The 21,160-nt window shown below is 54.9% G+C and overlaps 1 protein-coding gene across 14 annotated transcripts in view; it reads right to left on the reverse strand.

The window, feature by feature from the left end:
• The window catches only part of MPRIP (myosin phosphatase Rho interacting protein), a 145,014-nt gene that overhangs the window by 39,488 nt on the left and 84,366 nt on the right, over positions 1-21,160 (reverse strand). For 7 of the 14 annotated variants that reach the window (XM_070228363.1, XM_070228365.1, XM_070228364.1 and 4 more), the window contains exons 5-11: positions 17,728-17,812; positions 13,938-14,151; positions 12,357-12,516; positions 7,422-7,563; positions 6,474-6,587; positions 4,804-4,860; positions 3,489-3,557 (exon numbers count right to left, since the gene is read on the reverse strand). In XM_070228363.1, the coding sequence (XP_070084464.1) occupies positions 3,489-3,557; positions 4,804-4,860; positions 6,474-6,587; positions 7,422-7,563; positions 12,357-12,516; positions 13,938-14,151; positions 17,728-17,812 (841 nt within the window). Of the gene's footprint in view, positions 1-3,488; positions 3,558-4,803; positions 4,861-6,473; positions 6,588-7,421; positions 7,564-12,002; positions 12,517-13,937; positions 14,152-17,727; positions 17,813-21,160 lie in introns of all 14 variants that reach the window. The other 7 variants (XM_070228359.1, XM_070228361.1, XM_070228360.1 and 4 more) reach the window with 2 other exon arrangements.

Consider the following 21,160-nt stretch of genomic DNA (forward strand, 5'->3'; position numbering starts at 1 on the left):
AAGTCAATGCCTAGATGAGCAAATTTCCACGCTAGCATTATTTTTAACGGGCATCTACGCTCACAAGCAAGGATAATATCTACCCTACACCACCTGGAATCATCAACCTGCTATTTCCCACGCATCCTGCCAAAGACAGCCCAGGGAGTGGTTCCCCATTGTGCTGATGTCGGAACTCCTTTATGCAGTGTGTGTGTGTGTATGTGTGAGGAAGATGGGCCCTGAGCTAACATCTGTGCCCATCTTCCTCTATTTTGTATATGCGACACTGCCACAGCATGGCTTGATGAATGGTGTGTAGGTCTGCGCCCAGGATCTGAACCTGCAAACCCTGGGCCACTGAAGCAGAGTGCGCTAACTTAACCATTACGCCACTGCACTGGCCCCAGAACTCCTTTATGTTCTTAAAAACTGAGGACAAGAGTTTTTGTTTATGTGGGTCTTATCTATTGATGATATTTACCACATTAGAAATTAATTGAAGAAAAAAGTAAACAGATTTACTCATTTAAGAACACAAATAAACCCAATTCATTTGTTATTTATTTTTTTATTTTATTTTATTTTAGAGGAAGATCAGCCCTGAGCTAACATCCGTGCCCATGTTCCTTTACCTTTTTAATATGTGGGACGCCTGCCACAGCATGGCTTGATGAGTGGTGCCATGTCTGCACCTGGGATCTGAACTGGCAAACCCCAGGCCGCCGAAGCGGAACATGTGCACTTAACCACTGCACCACCAGGTCGGTCCCTCATTTTTTAATAAAAATTATTATTTAAAAAAATCAGGGGCTGGCCCATGGCCGAGTGGTTAAGTTCATGTGCTATGCTGCGGCAACCAAGGGTTTCGCCAGTTCAGATCCTGGGCGTGAACCCCTCATCAAGCCATGCTGATGTGGCATCCCACATGCCACAACTAGAAGGACCCAGAACTAAAAATATACCACTACGTACCAGGGGCTTTGGGGAAAAAAAGGAAAAAAAAAAAACTTTAGAAAAATCAGCAAGAGACTTTTGCAAATCTCTTCAATGCCTGGCTTCTGAGGACAGCTGGATTCTCACGTATTTCTGCATTCGATCGGTTCGGTGTACTGTTTTGGGTGAAGTATATGAAGACAGTCTGGCCTTACACAGACAGGGAATTGGAAAACAGAGACGTATTTTAAGTCTTTTCAGATAACCGTGACTGTTCTTCTTTGACAGCTGGTAGTTTCTTAAAGGTTAACTGCAAAGTGGAATCTGAAATCCTATCAAGGAACTTTCTGTACTCTGCTATATTGAAATCCACGGTTTATCCTGCCCTTGAATAGATCTCTGACCCATGCACGACTCTGTTAACACTGTGTGTCGTCATTTGGAAGACAATGAGTTATGCATATCTTCCAAATGTTGACACATATCATTATACAAGATCAAACACTGCATTTGTTACTATCGCCACCTATTTCATCAGGAGGGTCTGTAAGTAAAGAGAAGCTGTCAAGTTCATAATGGTGAATACAAGTTTTCCAAAGTTTCAATTTTGCTTGAAAGCTCAAACTGTATCATTGGCAACAAATTCTGTCAGTTGTTTTCCTTAAAGGAATGGACTCACTTGGTTCATTTTCAAGAAAATGTCTGCCATGGGGCCGGCCCTGTGGCTAAGTGGTTAAAGTTCCACGCGCTCCGCTTTGGTGGCCTGGGTCTGCGGGTTCTGATCCCAGGCGCAGACACACACACTGTTCATCAAGCCATGCTGTGGTGGCGTCCCACATACAAAGTGGAAGAAGACTGGCACAGATGTTAGCTCATGGCTAATCTTCCTCAGGCAAAAAAAAAAAAAGAAGAAGAGTGGCAACATATGTTCACTGAGAGCGAATCTTCCTCACCAAAAAAAAAGAAAATATCTGCCAAACATCAAAACTGAACTGAACGAGCAGTTTGTCTGTCAGTGTTCTTTCGAGAAGAGATAGTCTTCCACGAGGAGAAGCCACCAGTTCAGTTGGCAGCACATACTGGAGCCCAAGTGTGTTCCCATGAGACAGCCACCATTGTTTGGTACGTGGCAAAAGTGACTTGTACTTACTTCCCATTTCAAATCACAGAATATTAAAAGGATGGCTATTCAAGGATTGAGACATAATAAAATTATTAACTTTTACTATTCCATTAAGGCCCTCTCTTTAACACTGTGAGTATGTGGCATGGAGAAGGTGGCTGCTGGCTGTTTGTGGCTGTGGCCTGACCGGCTAAGGCACCAGCGGTTTCGCCTACCATCGAGCTTCTGCCACCAGTGCAAATGTCGACACAATGAAAAACATCAATGGCATCTTAGTGTTACAACAATAACTTTAAGTATGCCAGCCCCCCTGAAAGGGTCTCCAGGGGTCCACAGACCCCACTCAGAACTGCTGGTCCATGTACACACAACCACACCCTTACAGAAGCTCCTATATCCCGCCATTTTAGGCACCACCAGAGGCCCGCCACCCACACGGGCCTACATCTACCTTGTGTCACTAGTGCCTTTCCACTGCAGGCCACATGGAACTTAGTTTTTTTTTTACATACAGGGTATATAAATATATATAAGCAGCCCCCTAATGACAGATATTTAGGTTCTCTCCAACTTCCTGCTATTACAAAAGTGCAGGAATGACTAACCCGGGACAGAGCACTTTTCATCTATGTGGGAGTCTATCTGGAGGATATATCCTGGGCTGGAATGCAAGGGAAAAGGGAGGAAAGTAGACTTGCCAAATTGCTCAGAAGAGGTGTTTTGTTTTGTTTTGTTTTAAGATTTTATTTTTCCTTTTTTCTCCCAAAGCCCCCTGGTACATAGTTGTGTATTTTTAGTTGTGGGTCCTTCTAGTTGTGGCATGTGGGACACCCGCCAGAGCACGGCTTGATGAGTGGTGCCATGTCCGTGCTTAGGATCCGAACTGGCGAAACCCTGAGCCACCGAAGCAGAGCGCGCAAACTTAACCACTCGGCCACTTTCTTAGTGAAGAAAAAAGAGCCACTTCTGCTTGGTCTTTAACCACAGAGTCAACTGGGCCAACCAAGTTCATCTGCCACATCCCATCCTTGTCCAGAAGTCAAGGGACAAGATTTGGTTTAGTTCTTCGAAAGACTCAGTTCATCACAAATCTCGTTGTAGAAAAACCAAAACTGCTCACCTTGAGTTTTAAAATAAGACATCTTCAGTGTTTTTCAAAGAACAGAGAAAAGAAAGACCGCTGAAACCCACTGCACCCAGCTGCGTAAAGCAGGGCCTGGAGAGAACCAGCATTCCAGGGAGGAACCAGTCACGAGAGCGTCAAGCTGGTCCTACTGTGCTCAACTGCCCACCAGATCTGGACCAGAAACCCAAGATGGCAGTGCAGACACCGTCAACAGACGGAAGCGGACCTCAGCCCAGGAGTAGTGGCACTGGGAACCTCTGGCCCTGGGTGCCACCTGGACCCCTTTAGCTGTCTACACAACAAGAGCTAACCCAAGACACTCACCTCCTCAGCCACTGAATCCCTGTAGTATCTCAGGCTTTGATCAGCAAGGACAAACCAGTGCTTCTTCCACTGAAAGGGAAGGGAAAAACAAGACTCAACTACCATGCAGCACACTACTTCAAGGCGATCCACAGCCAGAGTCCTGGGGACACCTCCCAGAGCACAGGTAAAGCAGAGGGCAGGCGGCCCCTCCCGCGAGTGGCAGACACACAGGACTCCGCTCAGGCCGCAGGCAACCATGCGCACATGACCTCAGGGCGCTTGCTAAGCCGCGGCTCCCCAGTGACAAGGCAGCATGGAGAGCTGGGCTGGGCCGCGGGGCTGTGGGCTCTCTGTAACCCAGAGGGGTGTGGCTGGTGAGCAGCACTTCGCAGTCCTCAGTCTCAGCTCCAGAGGCTGCAGACCCGGGGCTGGGCCCTCAGAGCTAAAGGTGGCTGTGAAAACGCATCTCCGTCCTAAGGTGGCTGCCTGCAGGCCACAGCCACTGGCCGGCTAACCAGAGGGGCGCGCCCACCTGCAGCCAGCAGGAGCACACCAACCAGCCAGATGCCCAAGTCTTCACTGTGAGTAGCAAGGAGGGAGACTTGAGTCTTCAGGCAGGGCCAAGGGGATTGATATGGAGAAGAGAGAAAAAGAGGACGTTTTGGCACAGTTGCTCAGGAAGCAGGAAGGGGAATTCAGATGGACGGGGTTCAGGGGCCTCTCAGTTGGACCCAGCGGGCTCCTCATCACGCCTCCTTGGAGGACTGGCTGGTCCAGCTGCAAGTGGCTCTTCTTGCTTGAGTCTGATGGCAAGAATGTATCACACTGGCCCCTCTCAGGACTGCAGCTGAGATGGTGTCTCCAACAGAGCCTTGCAGCCCTCGGCTGCTGTCTACTTGGCTGCCTTGTCTGCAAACACAGCCAATCCCACAACCAGAGGTTTTCCCTGTCCCCAGGAAGCCTGTACTCTCAAGGAGCCTTTAGGAAAGATCACCAGGTAGGAAGCTGGTTTTGTAGGGCAGCCCCGTGGCCTGAGGCTGAGATCCCTGCTGGGTACAGGAGAGCCATCTATCAGACTGGCAGCAAGCAGGCCTGGCTGGTGCCTCTCCAGAGGCCCCACCCACCTCTACAGAACCAGGGGTGCAGAGAGGGTGCACGTCTCCACTTGTCTGAGGAGATGGGGATCTGGGCCACAGTCCTGGTCCACGAGACAAGGGGGCATGCTGGAAGTGGGGGACGGAGCTAGTGTTCATTGCCCACCGGGGACAAGGCCAGGTGGACCTTGCACCTGCTCCCTGGCCCCTCAGGGGCCACAGCAGCTCTACACGCTCACCTGGCCGTCCTCGTACTGCTTGGTCAGCCAGCCTTTCTTGAAATTCAGCAGGTCAGGCTAAGAAAGGGAGAACAAAATAAGTTCGGAGGAAAGGACTATGGTATCTCAGGCAGAGGCAAAAGGTGACCGATGGGCAGCTCGTCTGTCCAGATGAAGTGGGCACCAGGAAAAGAGTTTCTCCACCTGTAGACAAGCCTGCATGGCCGCCTCATCCGAGTGGGTGCTGCCTGAAGCCACTCCACAGGTACATGTGTTTCGAGGAAGGAGATGGCGGGCTCAGCAGGCTGATGGGAAGGGCAGGGCATGGCTTCATCGCCCTGGGAGCAGCAGCAGAGGGGCTGCCCAGTTGCTCTGAGAGAAGCCCCTGCTACATCAGCAGGGGCCACCTGGGAGGCAGAGGAGAGTGGCCCAGACAGTCACTCAGCGTTTTACGTGAAGGGGAAGATCTGCCGTGATGGCTGAAAGGAGAATTCTGAAGTTCTCGCAGAGGCCACAGAAGACTGAGAGAGAAAGACTGAGGAGCAGAGGCCGTGACTGTACTGAGCAAGACACAGTAGCAACCCTGTCAAGACCCTCAGGCCACTTATCTATCAGGATGAACTGTAGCCTCCATTTCCCTACCAGATGCAAAACCAGCAGAGCAGACAGAAAAGCAGGGTGCACAGGCCTGACAGCAGGCCCTGCTTGGGGTGCTGTCCCTGCTGCGCCCTCCTGCACCTGTGCACCCGGGCCGAGGAACAGCCTGAGAGAGCACCTTTAGGACCGCCTGCAGCCACCCGGGCCTTGCTTGTGTGCCACATCTTGCACCTGTAAAGACCAGTACCCAAAGAGATGTGCCTCATCCTTCCCCTTGCCTCACGTGCTCCCTGTTTTTCTAAAGCCACCTTGCCCAGACATACGCTGTGATGTCTTTTTGTATTTGAAGGACTGAGAGGGAGTTAGAACAGTGCAAAGTGAAGAGGCAGGACAACGACCAGCAACATGTGTTCTGGGAGCCTCTGCTCTGGGAGCATCCTTGCTCCACAGGTTCATGTCAATCTGGCTGGTGGCCCCACACCCCAGGGGGAGAGGTGGCACAAAGCCTGGGCTCCTCAGAAGGCTGAGGACAAAGCAGGGAGGAGCTGCAGGTAAACCTCCAGGTCGCTATACGAGCAGCTGTCTTTCACTCCTAGGGCCTCTGGTCTGCCACTCTCAGCTCCCCAGGGGAGTGATACCCTGCCTAGACTCCACCTGACCACTCCCTACATGCACCCCACTGCTGCAGCTTAAACAACTTCCAGCAAAGGCCTCTTGCCCTCTGCAGTGAAACCCTCTGCATGAATAGGACAAGCACTCCCAGCAAGAGCGGATTCCTGCCTCCAAAATGTCACAGAAACAAACATCCAAAACAAGAATAAGAGAGGTTCCTTGCTGTGGCCCTGATCCCCTGGAATCAGGATTCTGCTGCCTTGTCCAGGTGGCCTCCTCTACCGGGAGCCTCAGAGCTCAGGATGCTCATATAACCCAGAAGAGGGAAAGAAACAAAGTGTCTGTTTACCAGGCACAGACACAAGGGCTGGTGCACAGAGGGGACAGTCGGTGCAGATGCAGAGACAGAAGCAATGACCCCAAGTGACAGAAGCAACAGGAGCAGTGTCTCTGGGCCTCGGTACGCGGGCGCCTGGGCTCACCGTCAGGGAGGACTCCGTGGACCTCCTGTCCAGTGACTTGGCTCTTCGGTGTGGAGACAGGGGGGAGGCCGAGGTGTCCGGGAGAGGAGCTGTGGGGGCTTCACTGGGGAGGTCCTGTGGCAGAGAGCAGCCGCCAGTCAGTACAAGCCAGTCAACTCGGGCAAGGAGCAGGGAGACCAGCAGCCAGAACTGTGCAAGGGTCAGGACTACAGGGCCTTGTTCCCAGGCGGAGGGGAGTGCTTTGTTTGGGCTCCTGTGGCAAGTCTGCGCCAGAGCAGGGCAAGGAGCCTATACCCCAGGATTCCTCATACAGTGCCTTCCGCTTCACGCAGCGGGTTCTGAAATGCCTTTTCTTTCAGATGCACCAATCACCATCACTCTCCTGGTCCCACCCCTACCCCCTAGCTTCTAGGGGTCACAGAAGGAAGATCCCTGGGTTCTGCAGCAGCAAGGGGCAGGGAACCTCAGGAGCCCAGAGAGAAGCAGGGCCATAAGAGTTGAAAGGGCTGCCTGGGAGAAGGAGGGTTTCAGAAGCGAAATCTACCTTGTGGACTGAGTAGAGAAACAAGGGCTATGGCTGTCACTCAAAAGAAAGAGGAAAGAAAGTGTTCAGCCTTGTGGCCAGGCTACCTCAGAGAGAAAGAGAGCAGCTCTAGTTAGGACGCAGGATCTAAAGCTGGTTAGAACAGCCTCAGCAGAGACGGATGAAGTTCAGATAGGAAGATGCAGAAGACAGGCCTTGCCCTCAAGAAGTTCACTAACTGGAGAAGGAGATGAGAGACACGAGCAAACAACTACAACACGAGAGCAGGAAGCCCAGCAGAAGTGTGTCCAGGTGTGTGTTGGGGTACATTGGAGGGGGTGTGGGGCCTGTGTGGACTGTGCCCTAGCTGGCCCCACAAGGCATCACTCAGGCCTCAGGGCTGGCCCTGTAACCAAGATGCTCACCCGCTTCCTGGGGAACGCCCTCTTCTCGCTGCGGCCCTGGCGAGTATCGCTTGATGGCGAGGGTGCGGCCGACGAGGTGGTCTCCATGTGCTCTGCCTTCTCAATGTCCAAGGCCTCAAATTTCTCAATCACCTGGGACCTCCTGCAAGAGAGGACACGAGGCTGCTGAGGGGAAGATAGGGTCCCCCCACAGCCCGAGTTGGGTTTGGTTTCAAGTCACAGAGGAGCTGCTTTAGCCAACACCCCCAACATCCCAGCCTTCCCTGGGCCTCCCCTTCCGCAGGGCAGGGAGGCTGTGCACACAGGACATGGGGCCAGTTCACCTCTGAGACCCCTCCCCAGGCTCCCTCTCCCACCGCCGTGGAGGCAAGAGTTGTGCAGGGACTGGCAGCACCTCATGGGCAAGGGCCTTCCCTTCTGCCAGGCCTGCCCTTGCCCTCTGCCCCCACACTGGAGGCCCCTGCTCAGTCTGTCGTGCTGACACACTCAGCAATCACACAGCTCATCACCCAGCATCATCTCCTGAGCCACAGACATGATCAGAAGGCAACCACCACCTTGGAGGGGCCGGCCTCCATCCTCGTTGCATTCCTCAGCAGATCATGGTACAACCCCACCCAGGACACCCAAAATTTAGCAAGAAAAAGGCCCATGAATTAACATTGTTTCTGCCAACAGTAAAAAAAAAAAAAAAAATCGAAAACCAAATTAAAACAAAAACAAAGCAAGTTGATTTCGTGTGAAAGGGCCGGCAGCATCGTCAGGCCATCTACGGCTGGAGACGGAGCTGAGATGGGAGCGAAGCAGGCGGAGGAAGGGCGAGTAACGTCACACAGCGACACAGCAGGAGAAGGTGGAGAGGGGCAAGACCTGAAAGAAAATAAGGCTGGAAAATGAATAAACAGAAAAGGACTGATTTTAAAATCAAATAATGGTAAATCAAAATTATCCAAAGAATTAAAGAAACAAAAACCCGAGGTGATCACTGTGGAGGACAGACCATCCTTGCCCCTGAGTCACGAGGTGCAGCCACATGGGCATGGGCAGGGAGGCTGTGCGGGGCAGGCTGGCTGAGGCCTGGTCCTCGCCCATGTGGGCTGCCCACGCTCGGGGCCTGGGACGTGGACACTGAAACATCCTGGGCCAGGGGCCTGTCTTCCCAGGGACAGCCAGGCAAGCACTCTGAGGCCACTGCACGGGGAGGGTTTTACTTGCATCCTGGACAAGTGGAGAGTCAAGGGGAAGAAAGTGAAGGGCCTCTGAACCCAGAAGACTAAAATCCAACTCTATAAGGAAGGAAAGAGGAAATGGACTCAACTCCTGAGATCCCCCCAAGAGGCCAGCTTTTTCTCAGGGAGGGTTACCAGTAAAAATGGAAATTTTAGGGCTTCTTCATCAAGCAAAGCTTAATACCAAGAGCGGAAGTCTTGGGGCACCTGGCTCTCTGCTTCTCCCTGTGCTCCCACACAAAGTGTGGCTGCTCTAGTGTCCTGTGCTCCTGCGGAGTCTCCCCCAGGACCAGAGCTTGTTCCCAGGCCAGCCTGCCAGAACCAGCAGTGAGGGGGCGGCTGAGGGAGGCAGCAGGAGGCCGAGCATTGAGAGCGCAGGAAGTTAAGGCAGGGCAGGAGTTCCCGGGAACCACAGGAAGCTCTTGCAAGTGCTCAGCCTGGTCAGGTGTGAGGCATCCCCCGTGCTTGACCATCTCTGTGGGATTTAAATAAGATTCCAGGCCCACTGAGAGGCCTCAGTGCCGCCACTTGGGGAACAAGAGCCCCTCCAACTGACCCCACGGCCTAAAAAGCCCCAAGGCGCCTGTGAGGAACAGTGCCCGGCTGAGTCACATGCGAGGTGCATGCTGCAGGCCTGCCAGGGCTGCAGAGAGAGGAGTCAGACAAGAGAAGAGAAAGTGGTACCTGCTGCAGCCTCTCTACATACAGGGGCTCTGGTGAGGTCAGCCAGGATTACCTTGCAAACTAGGAAGTTTTTAACATGGTTTCCTTTAAATACTATAGGCATGACAGCAAAGGTCTCTCGGGGCTGGCTGACGGCACAGAAAGGAGGCGCCGCACCTCTGCTCTGCCTCAACCTCTCCAGCTCCCAACCGAGGGGAAAGGTAGGACCACATAGGAGCTGGCCCCGGTGCCAGTCACCAACAGTTCAACAAGGGCCACAGCCTCCTCACGCTCACTGGGCAGCAACTCACCACCCAAGAAATGTTTTCAAGGCTCTGGGACAAGTCTGAAGAGTGGAGCTGATGAGCTCACACAGGACAGCTTCAGGGCCACGGCTTGTCAGGAAACCAATGCCCATCGTCCCCCAGCCTGGCTCCTGGGCAGGCCTGGCTCAGCCACCACTCTGGGTAACTGTGGCCAACGTCCTGCCAATCTGGGGTTCTGTTCTCACCCAGGGCACAGGAATCCAATCAAGTACAGGGCAGGCTACTTAGGCCTCAGAAAGTGACAGCAGCCAGTCAGATGTCATCAGGGTCAGTAAGAAAGTGACGTTACAGTGTTAGAATGCAGAACTGGTGGGCCCCAGGATGCCAACACCAGGTGAAAACCCGTCTCCACAGTGGCAAAGAACATGCGGAAAGCAAAGCCCCAGAGATGCCGCCTACCCCAGGCACTAGACGAGAAGAGGGTCAAAGCCAAGCAGGTGTGCTGAATGTTAATTCTTTGGTCTGCTACTAAACCAGGGCAGGGCTGCCCACTCATGAGCCTCCAGGACACACAGCCTGATCACCGGCCAGTGCAAAGCCTCCTCTGCCCCAGCCCAGCGGCCTCCTAAACCTCTGGCAAGTCCCTTTACTTTTATATTGACTGAACTGCTTAAAGGACAGCCTTGGCCCAGTCCTGGGTCACGTCATGGGAGCACGGCCTTCTCAGTTAAAGGCCCAGCTGGGATGTGCGTCCCAGCTCTGCTGCACCGGGCTGTCTCTGTGAGCCCTGTCTCTGCATCTAAATGGTGGCATAGGCACCTCTCTGGGTCACTAGTGAAAAGGGAAGACAGCCATGTGCTTGGTGGGCACCTCCCAGGTCACCTTCCCTCTCGCTCTCCCTAGGAATTAGGCAGGTTCTATTTTCTTCTCTTTTCAAGACCAAAAATTCTGGGCGTCTTTTCCTTATTCTAGAGGTTGATCCACAGATCCATAGGTCCTTTCCACCTGGGACATTTGGGAGAGGGGTAGGTGTTAAGAAGAAAGGGGAACAGGAGAGAAAGGTGCTCTGCTCCCAGCCAGCCTCTCTAGGGGGAGCCCGTGGCCACGCGGGCCGTCCCCATGGCATGCCCCAACTCTGAGCTTTACCCAGGCTTTGGTAGGTGGGAGGACCCTCTATGAATACTTCTGGAACTTACGTCTGATCCTCTTTTATGGAAAGTGAACTTCTTTGGGAATCTAATGAAAACTATGGATTTTCTTTTCCCAGAAAAATGTACATACAGATGCTCGAATCATTTTGAGGGCTCACGGACCTCTAGCAGCCTACCTGTGGACCTGGGTGAGAACGCTGTTGTTGGAGCAAAGGCTCTGTTTACAGACTCAGGGGTGGAAGCTCCTATCGGAGGGGGTACTCAGGTGCTTTGGTCCAGGCCTAGGCTTGGAAGCCTCAGAGAAAGAACCAAGCTCTTTCCTCAGTTCTCCAAGACGTGCAGGGCCAGTGGAATGAGAGAAAGAAAGGGCAGAGCCCTGCTCTCCTCAGGTAGCAGTCGAGTTCCATGTCTCTGCCCAAGCCGCTAGCCCCTCCCTGGGCTCATCTCCAAACCCCATCTCTCCCCCAGGATGCCGTGGCTCTACTTGGCCTCCCATTTCACATTTCACCCAAGCCTGGATGACAACTGATGCTGTCAAGCCCTTGGCAGCTTCACAGGCTGCCTCGACTTTCCTGTGGCTTCCTGTGGGAGTGAGTGCTCGAGGGAGGAAGCTGTGCTGCCCACCCTGCCTCCCTGGGCAGTACTATCTTCCCCCGCATCTCCTTCGATGCCGGTCACCTGCACCCGAGACTGTAAGGGTACGGAGAACTTTTGCCACCATCAGCATCTCCGGGATCTTCCTGCCTCCACGGTTATCTCAGAGAACAGAAATGGGCCCGGAAGGAAAAGATTGAACCACACAAGGCCCAGGTGGCTAAGAACCCCACCCAGGGGCCCTTAAGGTCCCAGTGTCAGGAGGCACTTATAGGAAGCAGCAGGTCCTGGCCTAGGCCTCTGGGTGCCCAGAGATCCTACATTCTGGCTACCAGGGGCTGAGTTGTGGGACCTGAGTCCAGGATCCAGAAGGAAAGGTTCCCTACTTGCTCTGAACAGAAAGGGAGAACAAGCGTGCTCCCTTAAGGAAGGCTTAGGAACGTGTTTGGGTGTGTGTCTGTGTGTGTAGAGGGGAGGGGAAGAGAGAATGTGTGTGTAAGAGAGTGTATGTGAGAAGATAGTGTGTAAGAGTCACAGACTACATGAGTGAGTGTACATGTGAGTACATGTGTAAGAGAAAGTGGAGTACACGCAGGAGAGACTGTGTGTAAGGGTGAGGGGAGCCTGTGTGTTTGTGTACGTAGGTGCGAGCGTTCAGCCCTCTAACCTCCTCCTTACCTCCGCTCGTTGCCAAACAGACGGGCCACCTCTTCCCTGCCAGGGCTCCGGGCCCGAGTCCTACGCTCCAGCCGCCTTCTCTCCACCTGGAAGGCTTCTCGGTGGCTGATCCTGATGGCCTTAGGGACGTCGGCCAGGGCGGCATACTGCCTGCTGGCTTTAAAGGCAAAAGTGCGCCCCAGTCTCTCTGCCCCCTGCCCCCCAGCGCTGCCAGAGTCCATGTGGGCAGGGGGCTGGCTGGCTGCATCCAGGGAGCCAAGGGAGCTGCTGCAGACCATTCGGCTGGGGCGTCGAGGACCTGAGGAAGGAAAGGGATGACCAAGCTCCTGGGAGGGCGGTCCAGGGCCACTATACCTGTTGTTGGGGGTGCTGGGGCTGGGAGGGGAGAGCGGCGGGGGCAGCTGCTGCTCCTCGGCCTTCAAATCCTGTTTGGTCTTCTCCAGGGAGAAATAGCCGCTCTCCACCCGGACTTTGCGGCCACAGTCCATGCGGTCACTGCTCATGGCGCCCTCCTCTGGAAGAGAGAAGGGGGAGGCAGGAGACACACTCAGCCTGCTGCTATCTTCCATTTCTGGGGATTTTTTAAAAAGCCCATGCAGGGGCCAGCCCTGTGGCTGAGTGGTTAAGTTCACACGTCCACTTTGGTGGCTCGAGATTCGTTGGTTTGGATTTTGGGCAGGGACCTATCACCACTTGTCAGGACATGCTCAGGTGGCGTCTCATACAGCAGAACTAGAAGGACCTACAACTAGGATATACAATTATGTACTGGGGCTTTGGGGAGAAGAAGGAAAAACAGAAAGAGGAAGACTGGCAACAGATGTTAGCTTAGGGCCAATCTTCCTTACCAAAAACAAACAAAAACAAAAAAGTCCATGCAAATCCAAACAGGACCACGTCTCCACCTTCCATCTCCAAAGGCTGACATGGCTTGACAAGGGCAGAACCACGTGATGGGAGTGAAACCTCCTTCCCACACTTGTGCCTCACCCATCACTCCCCTAACCTGGTTGCCTCTCTGCCAGACTGTCAGGGAGCCCCTGAGCTTCTAATCTGGGGGCTCAGCTGGGAGAGCAGGTCCCGTGAGAAGAGATGTGCCACAACCACTTCTTACTGGACATCAAGGAGGAAACCAATGGCCAGCGAGCTGTTTAGTCTTTCAGTACATTTTTGGGGAGGGAAGGGGCAGAGGACTTGTGCAGAAATGAGAGGAGTGAATGGATTTCAGATGTGGATGGGCAGATGCTACCAAAGGAGACTGAAGCACTTTCTGCCCAGAGCTGGTACAAATGCATTTTGGCCTGAATGAGCTGGGCCAGTCCCAATTGCCCCCTCATCTTTAATGACCTGGACAAAATACACAGGGGAAAAGCCAAGCTGTGTCCTGCGGAGCCCTCAGTGCTTAGACAGGGGAGTCAGGGCCGGCTGTCCCACTTGTGCTCAGGCAGCTTCCAAGTGCTAAGTGGAGAAAGCTCGGGGCTGCCGGTCGTTCCTGCCCCAGCACCCTCTTCCCCACCTCCCCCAAGGGCCTGGGCAGGATGGGACAGAGGACGTGACTGCCCTAACTCCTGCTGCTCTCTCAGGACACAGTGGGCTTCCAGTGTTAACTAGGCCATGAACATGAGAGGCCTCCTTGTACACAGACCTTGTTACTGAGTGTTTTGATTCTCACAACACCTACTTGGGGCTGGCAGAGCAGGTGCTACTCCTTTACAGATGGGACTTAAGAGCTAGAGGGGCAAGGCCAGGGATCCCAGTCCCACATTATGCCAGGCCCTGCCCGAGGCTGATGGACACAGAAGGCAAGGGAGTCTGAGGCTCAGGGCTCATGACTGGACTCTGCAGGCCCCTGAGTCCCCAGTGCCAGCTCTGTTGGGATGTAAGCCTGTTCCAGCACTGCAAAGTGGGGCACCAGGACAGGAGGGCACCACTTACCATCTTTGCTCTCCAGCCCAGGTTCCCTCAGGGCACTGGCAGGAGGAGGCTGGCTCTGGCTGGGACTCTGAGCTGGACTCAAGCTGCTCCCATCTGGCTGGTCCTTGGCCCTCATTTCTTCCTGCCAGAGTGTAGACTTGGTGGTGGGGACTTTCTCAGCACTGGGGATGCTGCTGCTGCTGCTGGTGACAGCCATCTTGGCTGGCCCTGGCTCCTGGGGGAGACAGCAGTGTCTGTGTGGGCACAGGGGCACACAGCCCAAGCTGGCGCACAGGTCCTGGGTGCCTGGATACCTAGCTATGGGGGATACCAAGGTGAACTTCATAGAGTTAGGGGCTCAGAATCTGCAGAAGAGAAGGCTCTAGTCCTGGTCAGGGTGTCCTGGTCAGGGTGGAAGCTCCTGGATAGTACTGTGGCCTTTTCTCCTCTGCAGCCCTGAAGTGCTTGGACTCACTTGCCACAGGCCAGGTTTGGCAAATGCATGGAGCAGAGGCTTGGGGTTTCTGCTCAGAGCCCCAACACAGACACATGCAAGTTCTCCTCACCCAAAAAATCAAACAGAGCCCAGAGCAGCAAACCAGGCGTTAAAGGCAAGACCACAAGTGGTTGGCCTAGAGTCTGTCATTCCTAGACTTCCAAGTGCTTAGGATACAAACAAGGAAGGATGACAAGCGGTGAGGAAAGAACACACCATTGAGATGTGCCCCCCTGGAGTAAATGCAAAGCATCTGTTCGTGCTGCACCCAAGCTGAGGCCAACCCTTGGCCTCACCCACCCTCCCCTTTTTGGATACCTGGGACACTATGTGAATAGGACCCCTCTGTGGAGGGGAGGTTGGACTGAGGGTAGGCAGCTGTGCCTGTGAGAGAAGTGGCCCTGGATGCTGGTGCCCTCAGCTCCACACCGTGGGTGAAGTGCTTATGGCACATGCATACCCCTCTCTGATGCTTGGGGTGACCTGGGAGAGGGTGGGCTGGCCGGGGTCTCCAAGAGGCAGAAGAAATTCCAGGCCTGAAATGCAAGGGAAATGCATGCATTTCCCACACCAAGGGCCTCCCAACCTGTGCAGGGCTGGCTGCATCCCCAGATCCCTCCCCACATTCCCTGCTTCTGGAGGACTCATCCCAGAGAATTGGGGGCCATGAACAGCAGCCAAAGCCTGATCAAGTCAGTGGGGACTGAAGGACAGTCTGGCAGCAGAAAAGCCATGCTGGCTTCCAGGAGAGGGGCTGCGTGGGTGATGGGAGGAAGCCTGGTCTCTAGGTAAAGTTGCTTCTCTTCTCCAAAGCAGGTATGTGGAAAGTAAGATGCCTCACAGGCCAGGCCAGGGCCACATGGCACTGCTACCGCTCTGCACACTGTCACCACTGTGGCGGAGAGGGATGCTGGAGCTCATGCCGACAGAGACCCTGAGTGCCTGTGCACAAGGAAGGAGTGGAGGCACCAGGTTTTCTATGTCCCTGTGTAGCCAGGACAGCGGCACTGCTCAGGGATGTCAATGCTATAATGAAGTCTGTGCTATTTATCTGGCTACTCAGAAAGGGTTTTCAAAGCAAGAGGAAAGAGGAAATAGGGTAGGAAGGCAGGCCCAGGCCAAGCCGCCTCCGTGACCTCCATGTGCTAAGCAGGCCCCCTCTCTGGAAGGGGTTTCATCGACAGCCTTCCTTTCTACTTCCTGGGCACAGAAACTGAGCAGGAACCCAATGAGAAGGAGGGTTCTGGCCTGGAATGGGGTGTAGCAGCTCCCCATTGGTTTGATCTGAAACTCCCAGGCCATGGAGACAGAGGCCAGGTATGGGGTCTTGGGTTCTTGCCTTTACGGGGGCCCCAAAGGCTTTAGGCTTCCCCCTCAGCTTCCTCTGGCGCACTAGAATGACTCTGGCATCAGGCTGCGGAAGGGAGGCTTTCCCAGAGATCAGCAACTCTCCTCTGGAAAGGCCCCACCTCACCCCATGAGACTGACTCACAGCAGCGTGGCCCTGATGAAAGTTCACAGCTTCCAGAAACCAGCAGCCTCAACGTGATGCTCTGAGGAGCAAGGGGCAAAGGAAAAGAGACTGCCAGGTTGGCTTCTGCAGGGGCTCGGGAGGGGCTGAGTGGAAGAGGCTGGGACCCCAGACCCCCCGGGCTCTAACAGACCCTCAGGGAAGTGGGGGATCTTCCCACCCTGTGATCACATGGCTCCTGCTACCAACAGACAAGGTGAAGCTTGGCCAAGGCCAGCATTATTTGGGGGGAAGGGACGTCACAGGGGAGGGAACGGCTTAGGGAGCAGGAACACCATCAAATTCCCTGGTCTGGGCCGAACGTGTCTCCTGCACATGTAGTTGCCTTATTTGGAGGCAGGAGGTCTGCTACGGCACTATTTCCAAGGTATTACTATGGAAATGCAGCGTAACCCTAAACGCTGTTATTCTGCCTGGGATTTTTTTCTCTCAAACCAGCCAGCTTTGGGGGATTTGCATGTGTGTCTGCTGTTCCCCAGCAGGAAGCTGTACTTTCAGTCTCCAGAAACAACTCCCATTCGATTTTGCCAGGGACACTACCTTCCAGAGGATGCTAGCCTAGGACTCCTTGGGAGGGTAGACAGAGGGCAGACAATGACCATGAGCTGAGAGCAGGCCCAGAGCTGCACTCTACAAGTAGGAGGGTGTGTGCAGCAGCCCAGGGCAGGCACATCCAGGGGAGACCCGGGGGGCATAGAGGAGAAGGGGGACCCAGTTCCACCCAGGCTGATCTCTGCCACTCAGTGAAGGAGAGAGCACCAGGAAGCACTGCTGAACCCTGGGGGTAGCCATGTTCTGCTACGCCTGGACCTCTGCCAGGCTCTGGGCCTTGCAAGACGCCCAAGGGACCCCCAATCTCCACTCTGCTCATTCTCAGGGTTACTGCGAGGCTCGATCAGGCAAGAACACTTGGTAACAGTGAAGCCTGAGTGCAGAGCAAAGGAATAACATTTACTGAGCACCCACACTGGGCCCAAGACCTCCTTTCAAGCTCACAAATAATCCTATAACCAGATCAAAACAAGCCCATTTTGCAAATCAGTTCACTGAGGCTCAGAACCCCTCCTGGTGCCCTGAGCCCCCGGACACTGGCTGGGGAAGAGAAGGAAGTGGAGAGGGGTCTTTGGGGAAGGACTGGACCTGGTATCACCACCCCAGCCACCTCCCACTCTGGTCACATGGGAGTCAGAGCAGGGGCACAAAAATCAAGACCAGCACCAATTTTTTCCATTTATGGTCAAGGCCCCAGAGCAAGAGTGGGGTCCCCGAAGAGCCCTTCACTTGGCTCCCCTTGCTCAGCCTGCTCTCTGCAAGAGCATCTCTGTGTAGAAAGTGGAACTGAGCTGAGTCCTTCCTTGGACTGTGGTGCACGAGGAGTGTGTGCAGCCAGCAACCCCTCCTGGCATGCTCTTTGCTTCCCAGCAGCTGGAAGGACAGCCAGGGGAAGAGACACACGCTCTGCTACTGCTTCTCAGCACCTGCCCCCTGGCTGGAAGCCTCCTGGGGCAGCCCCAGACCACACAAGCAGGCCACCCTATCCCTGTAGTGGGTCCTGCCCTGTGGCTTGAAGAGGAGCATGCAGATTGTAGCCCACAGACCATTGTAAGGATGGAGACAACGTGCAGGGCTGAGGACCACCTCAGCCCTGACCTGACTCCTTCCCTCACCCCTAATTTTAGGCTGGGTCCTGAAGCCCTTGAATCTTCTGGGGTACTCTCACTTTGCCCCAGCTCCTCATCTCTGAAACCACGAAGTGGACACCACCTGGCAAACCCACTGCCTACCTGTGGCGTGGGTGGCTCGACTTTCCGCTTCTTCTTCTGGTTCTGTTTGTTGGTCCTGGGATAGACCATGAGCATCTCCAGCCACCTGGGGAGAGAAGAGAAGAGAGGACCGAATCAGACCCCTGCTCTCAGGAACTAGGACCCTTTCTTGTTGGGTGGTCCAGGCACCAGGCTTAACACTTCCGGACTGGAGGCACCCCACCCAGTGGCCAGGCCTTTGGACACCCAAGCAGGGCAGAGCACTGCCCAGATTAGAGCCTGCCACTGCTGGGGCAGGAAGTGCCAGCAGCACAGCCTAGGACAAGCACAGGCTGTGGTGGGACCAGGCCTGGATGCTGACCTTGCAATGACCACAGGGTAGGCAGGGAGGGCCCTGTGGCTGGCCTAGGGTTGAGGTAGGCTCCACCCTGGCAGAGCAGCAGGCCTGACCACAAAGTACAGAGACCGTCACTGTTTCCATTACTGACCCTATCTTTGGGGCTTAGACTTGGCTCTAAAACTGCCCTCCCGGAGCAGATCTGGCTAGCGCACAGATGGGCTACAACTGGGATTTAGGGCTACTGAGGCAGGAAACCAGGAGTTGTGCTACCAAAGTTCCCTACCGCAGGTCACTTCGAGGGGCTGATTAGCTGACCTCCCAGACCCATTCACTGACCTCTGCGGCCACCTGCACATTGAGGGCACCAGGTACCTCGGCTTTGGGGAAGGCCCAGCAGACATGCTCCGGGACCCACACCAGGGCATGCGTGCCGGAAGGTCCACTGTGGACCGGCAGCACGGACGGCAGCAGGGGAGTATGAGAACAGGGGCTGGAGGCAGGAGGCTTAGAGTCTGATCTGGCTCTGCTACCCTCTAATCATAACCTTGAGTGGCTCCCAGGCCCTCTGGACTTCAGTCTCCTCATCTCTAAAGCCAAGAGCTAGATTAGGCCATGACATAACCACTGTTTGCCTTGTTGGGGCTTCATAACATCTGGGAGAGTTGGACAAAGAGGACTAAGAAGCAAAAGGCGGGAGGGGGCGCGGTGGTGAAAGGCAGCCCCACTGCTTCCTCCAGAGGGGAAGGTACTGCAGGAGACTCTGGCCTACTTCTTCCCAGAACACTAGGATCCACGTTGGGCCTGCCGCCAGCCTATGCCAAGGGCTTGGTGGCAGTGGCTGAGCTGCAATGCGAGGTGGAGTCTGCACCGCTGGCACCCTGGTTGGGGGCTGCAAGGACCACCAGCATCCCAAGCCTGGGGAAGGGAGAAGGGCTTGTGTCTTTAGCACTTGGAGGTGCTTCTTTAATTTGGGGTGGAGAAGGGGGTGGTGAAGGAAGTCGGTTGTAGTCACTGGCCTTCTGGGACAACCTCAGGAGGGTTATGCTGGCTGTGGGTTGACAGCTGGTGGCTGGGGAAGAGGGTTTGGGTGTGGGAAATCACCAGTCCAGAGCAGGTAGTTCTCAATTTGCTGAGAGAACGAACAATCACCTAGACCATAGAGACCTGAGGCATAGGTCCTGCGGGTCACTCTGTGTGCAAGAAGGAGGCTACAACTGTATCTGCAAAGCCAGCAGGTGAGCAGACTCTCCGGGGGCGACACTCATGTGATCTGAGGAGTTCACTTGCTTGAGGGGTTGAAAGACTTGCTTTCCGGCCCGCCCTAAAGGCTGAAATGTCTTTTGGGCACTCCAAAGAACTGCGCCTGCAGAAGGCCCCTCTTAGAGTTTTACCTAGGAGGGGAGAGGAGACGGCAAAGTCACCTCGTCCTCCAGGGCCCCAGGAGTGCGAGGAGTGTGGTGGGGAGGGGCAGGCCTTTCGGGGTGGCCTGAGCCCCTTCAGACTGGCCTAGTTGCTGCCAAGTGGAAACTAACGAACCGGCGAATCTGCGAGCCGTGCAGGCCAGGCCGTGGGGGAGAGGAGAGAAGATCTGCGCTGCAGTTGCCCTGCTGACGAGTGGAGCTTCGGAAGCTCCTGTGCCGCCTGGACAAGGCTGGACGCTCAGGAGGAGCATGGGCAGTCCCTCTAGGCACCCTCAGTCCCTGTGCAGTGCTGCTGTGGCTGGAGGCTAAGAGATGCCAGGCCCAAGAACAGATGACAGAATGTGCCCCTTGCACTCGAATTTCTCACAGAAGCCCAGGAGGAAGCATCTAACATTATCCAGATGCGTGAATGTTAAAATATACCCAAGAAAGAGAGGTGAGGGGCAAAAGTGGACACGGCTTGGTGGTGGATGTGGTCATCAGGGACATGGTCAAGCAGGCTCCCCAACTCTGAAGGCAGAGCCAAGATGAGTGAGAATAGGGGGCACAGAGCTGAAAGGTAGGGGTAGAGAGAAGAGGGGAAGCTGAGACCCAGCCCAGCAGGAGGGCACAGAAGAGTCCCCCTTGCCAACTCCCGCCTAAAGCTCACCTCCTCTAAGAGAGCTGTGTGAAGCTGTGCTCCACACATCCTGCAGGTGTCCTCCTGGCTGAGGAACCAGGCAAGGGAACTACTGACTCTCTCCATCCAGCTCTGGGGAAAACGTGGCTGCTTCAGGCCGTTTAGAGGTATCCATTCAGAGAAGACCCCGGAAAGAAGGCTGGATAGACTGTGCCCAACTCCTCCCCCTCTAAGGCAGCCTGAAGGAAGTGTCTGCACCTCTTTAGGGACCCGAGCACCTAGACCCATCTCAGGGCCCCAGAGTCCACAGATGAGTTTACTCAGCAAAGGAGCTGTGCCAGGCAGCGAGACCCCAGAGGCTACAAAGGAAGCCAAGGCAAAGGGGTCCGTCTGAGAAGGTGAGGCGAGAGGCAGAGGAGGGAGAGCAGACGGAGGCAGAAGTCTGTCCCCAGGGCACACTGCCCCAGTGACTCCCTAAAGCAGGCCCAGGCACCCCAGCCGGTGGGGCAGATGAAGAAGCTGCTGCGCAGGGTCCTGGTGAGGGGCCCAGCAGCAGGCTGCCTCCCTGAGAGCCCTGCCTATTGGGTAGGAACGAGAGCAGCCCAGACCCAGGACGGAGGAGGGGAAAGGCATCAGGTGACTTGCTCTGGCTCTGGGTACGCCACTAGGCCACTGCACAAGCCTCTCACCCTCAGGCCTGCCCAGCCTACATGCAGGACCCCAAGTACACACTCATCTGGTATCTGGGCCTGCTGACAACCTTGTCCACCCAAGCTACATGGGAATGGCAGGCCTCATACATGCATACAGAAGTGACCACAGGAGAGGGGCTCAGGACAGAGCCCAGAACCCCTGGCCTGGGCCAAGTGCCTGGTGGTAGGGCTTAGGCCACCTGCTGGAAGCATTGTCAAATGCCAGACATCATCACTCTCTCAACGTCACGTGGCACCTCTACATCACTGACCTGGTCTCCCAGCTCACACGCTCCCTAGCCTGTCCTAGGGCCCTGAGACACACCTTTCCCATCCCACCTGTCACCCAGACCCCTCCCTGGGACCCAGCTACTGAGGGGAG

The sequence above is a fragment of the Equus caballus genome, chromosome 11, assembly GCF_041296265.1.
Source record: "Equus caballus isolate H_3958 breed thoroughbred chromosome 11, TB-T2T, whole genome shotgun sequence".
Taxonomy (NCBI): domain Eukaryota; kingdom Metazoa; phylum Chordata; class Mammalia; order Perissodactyla; family Equidae; genus Equus; species Equus caballus.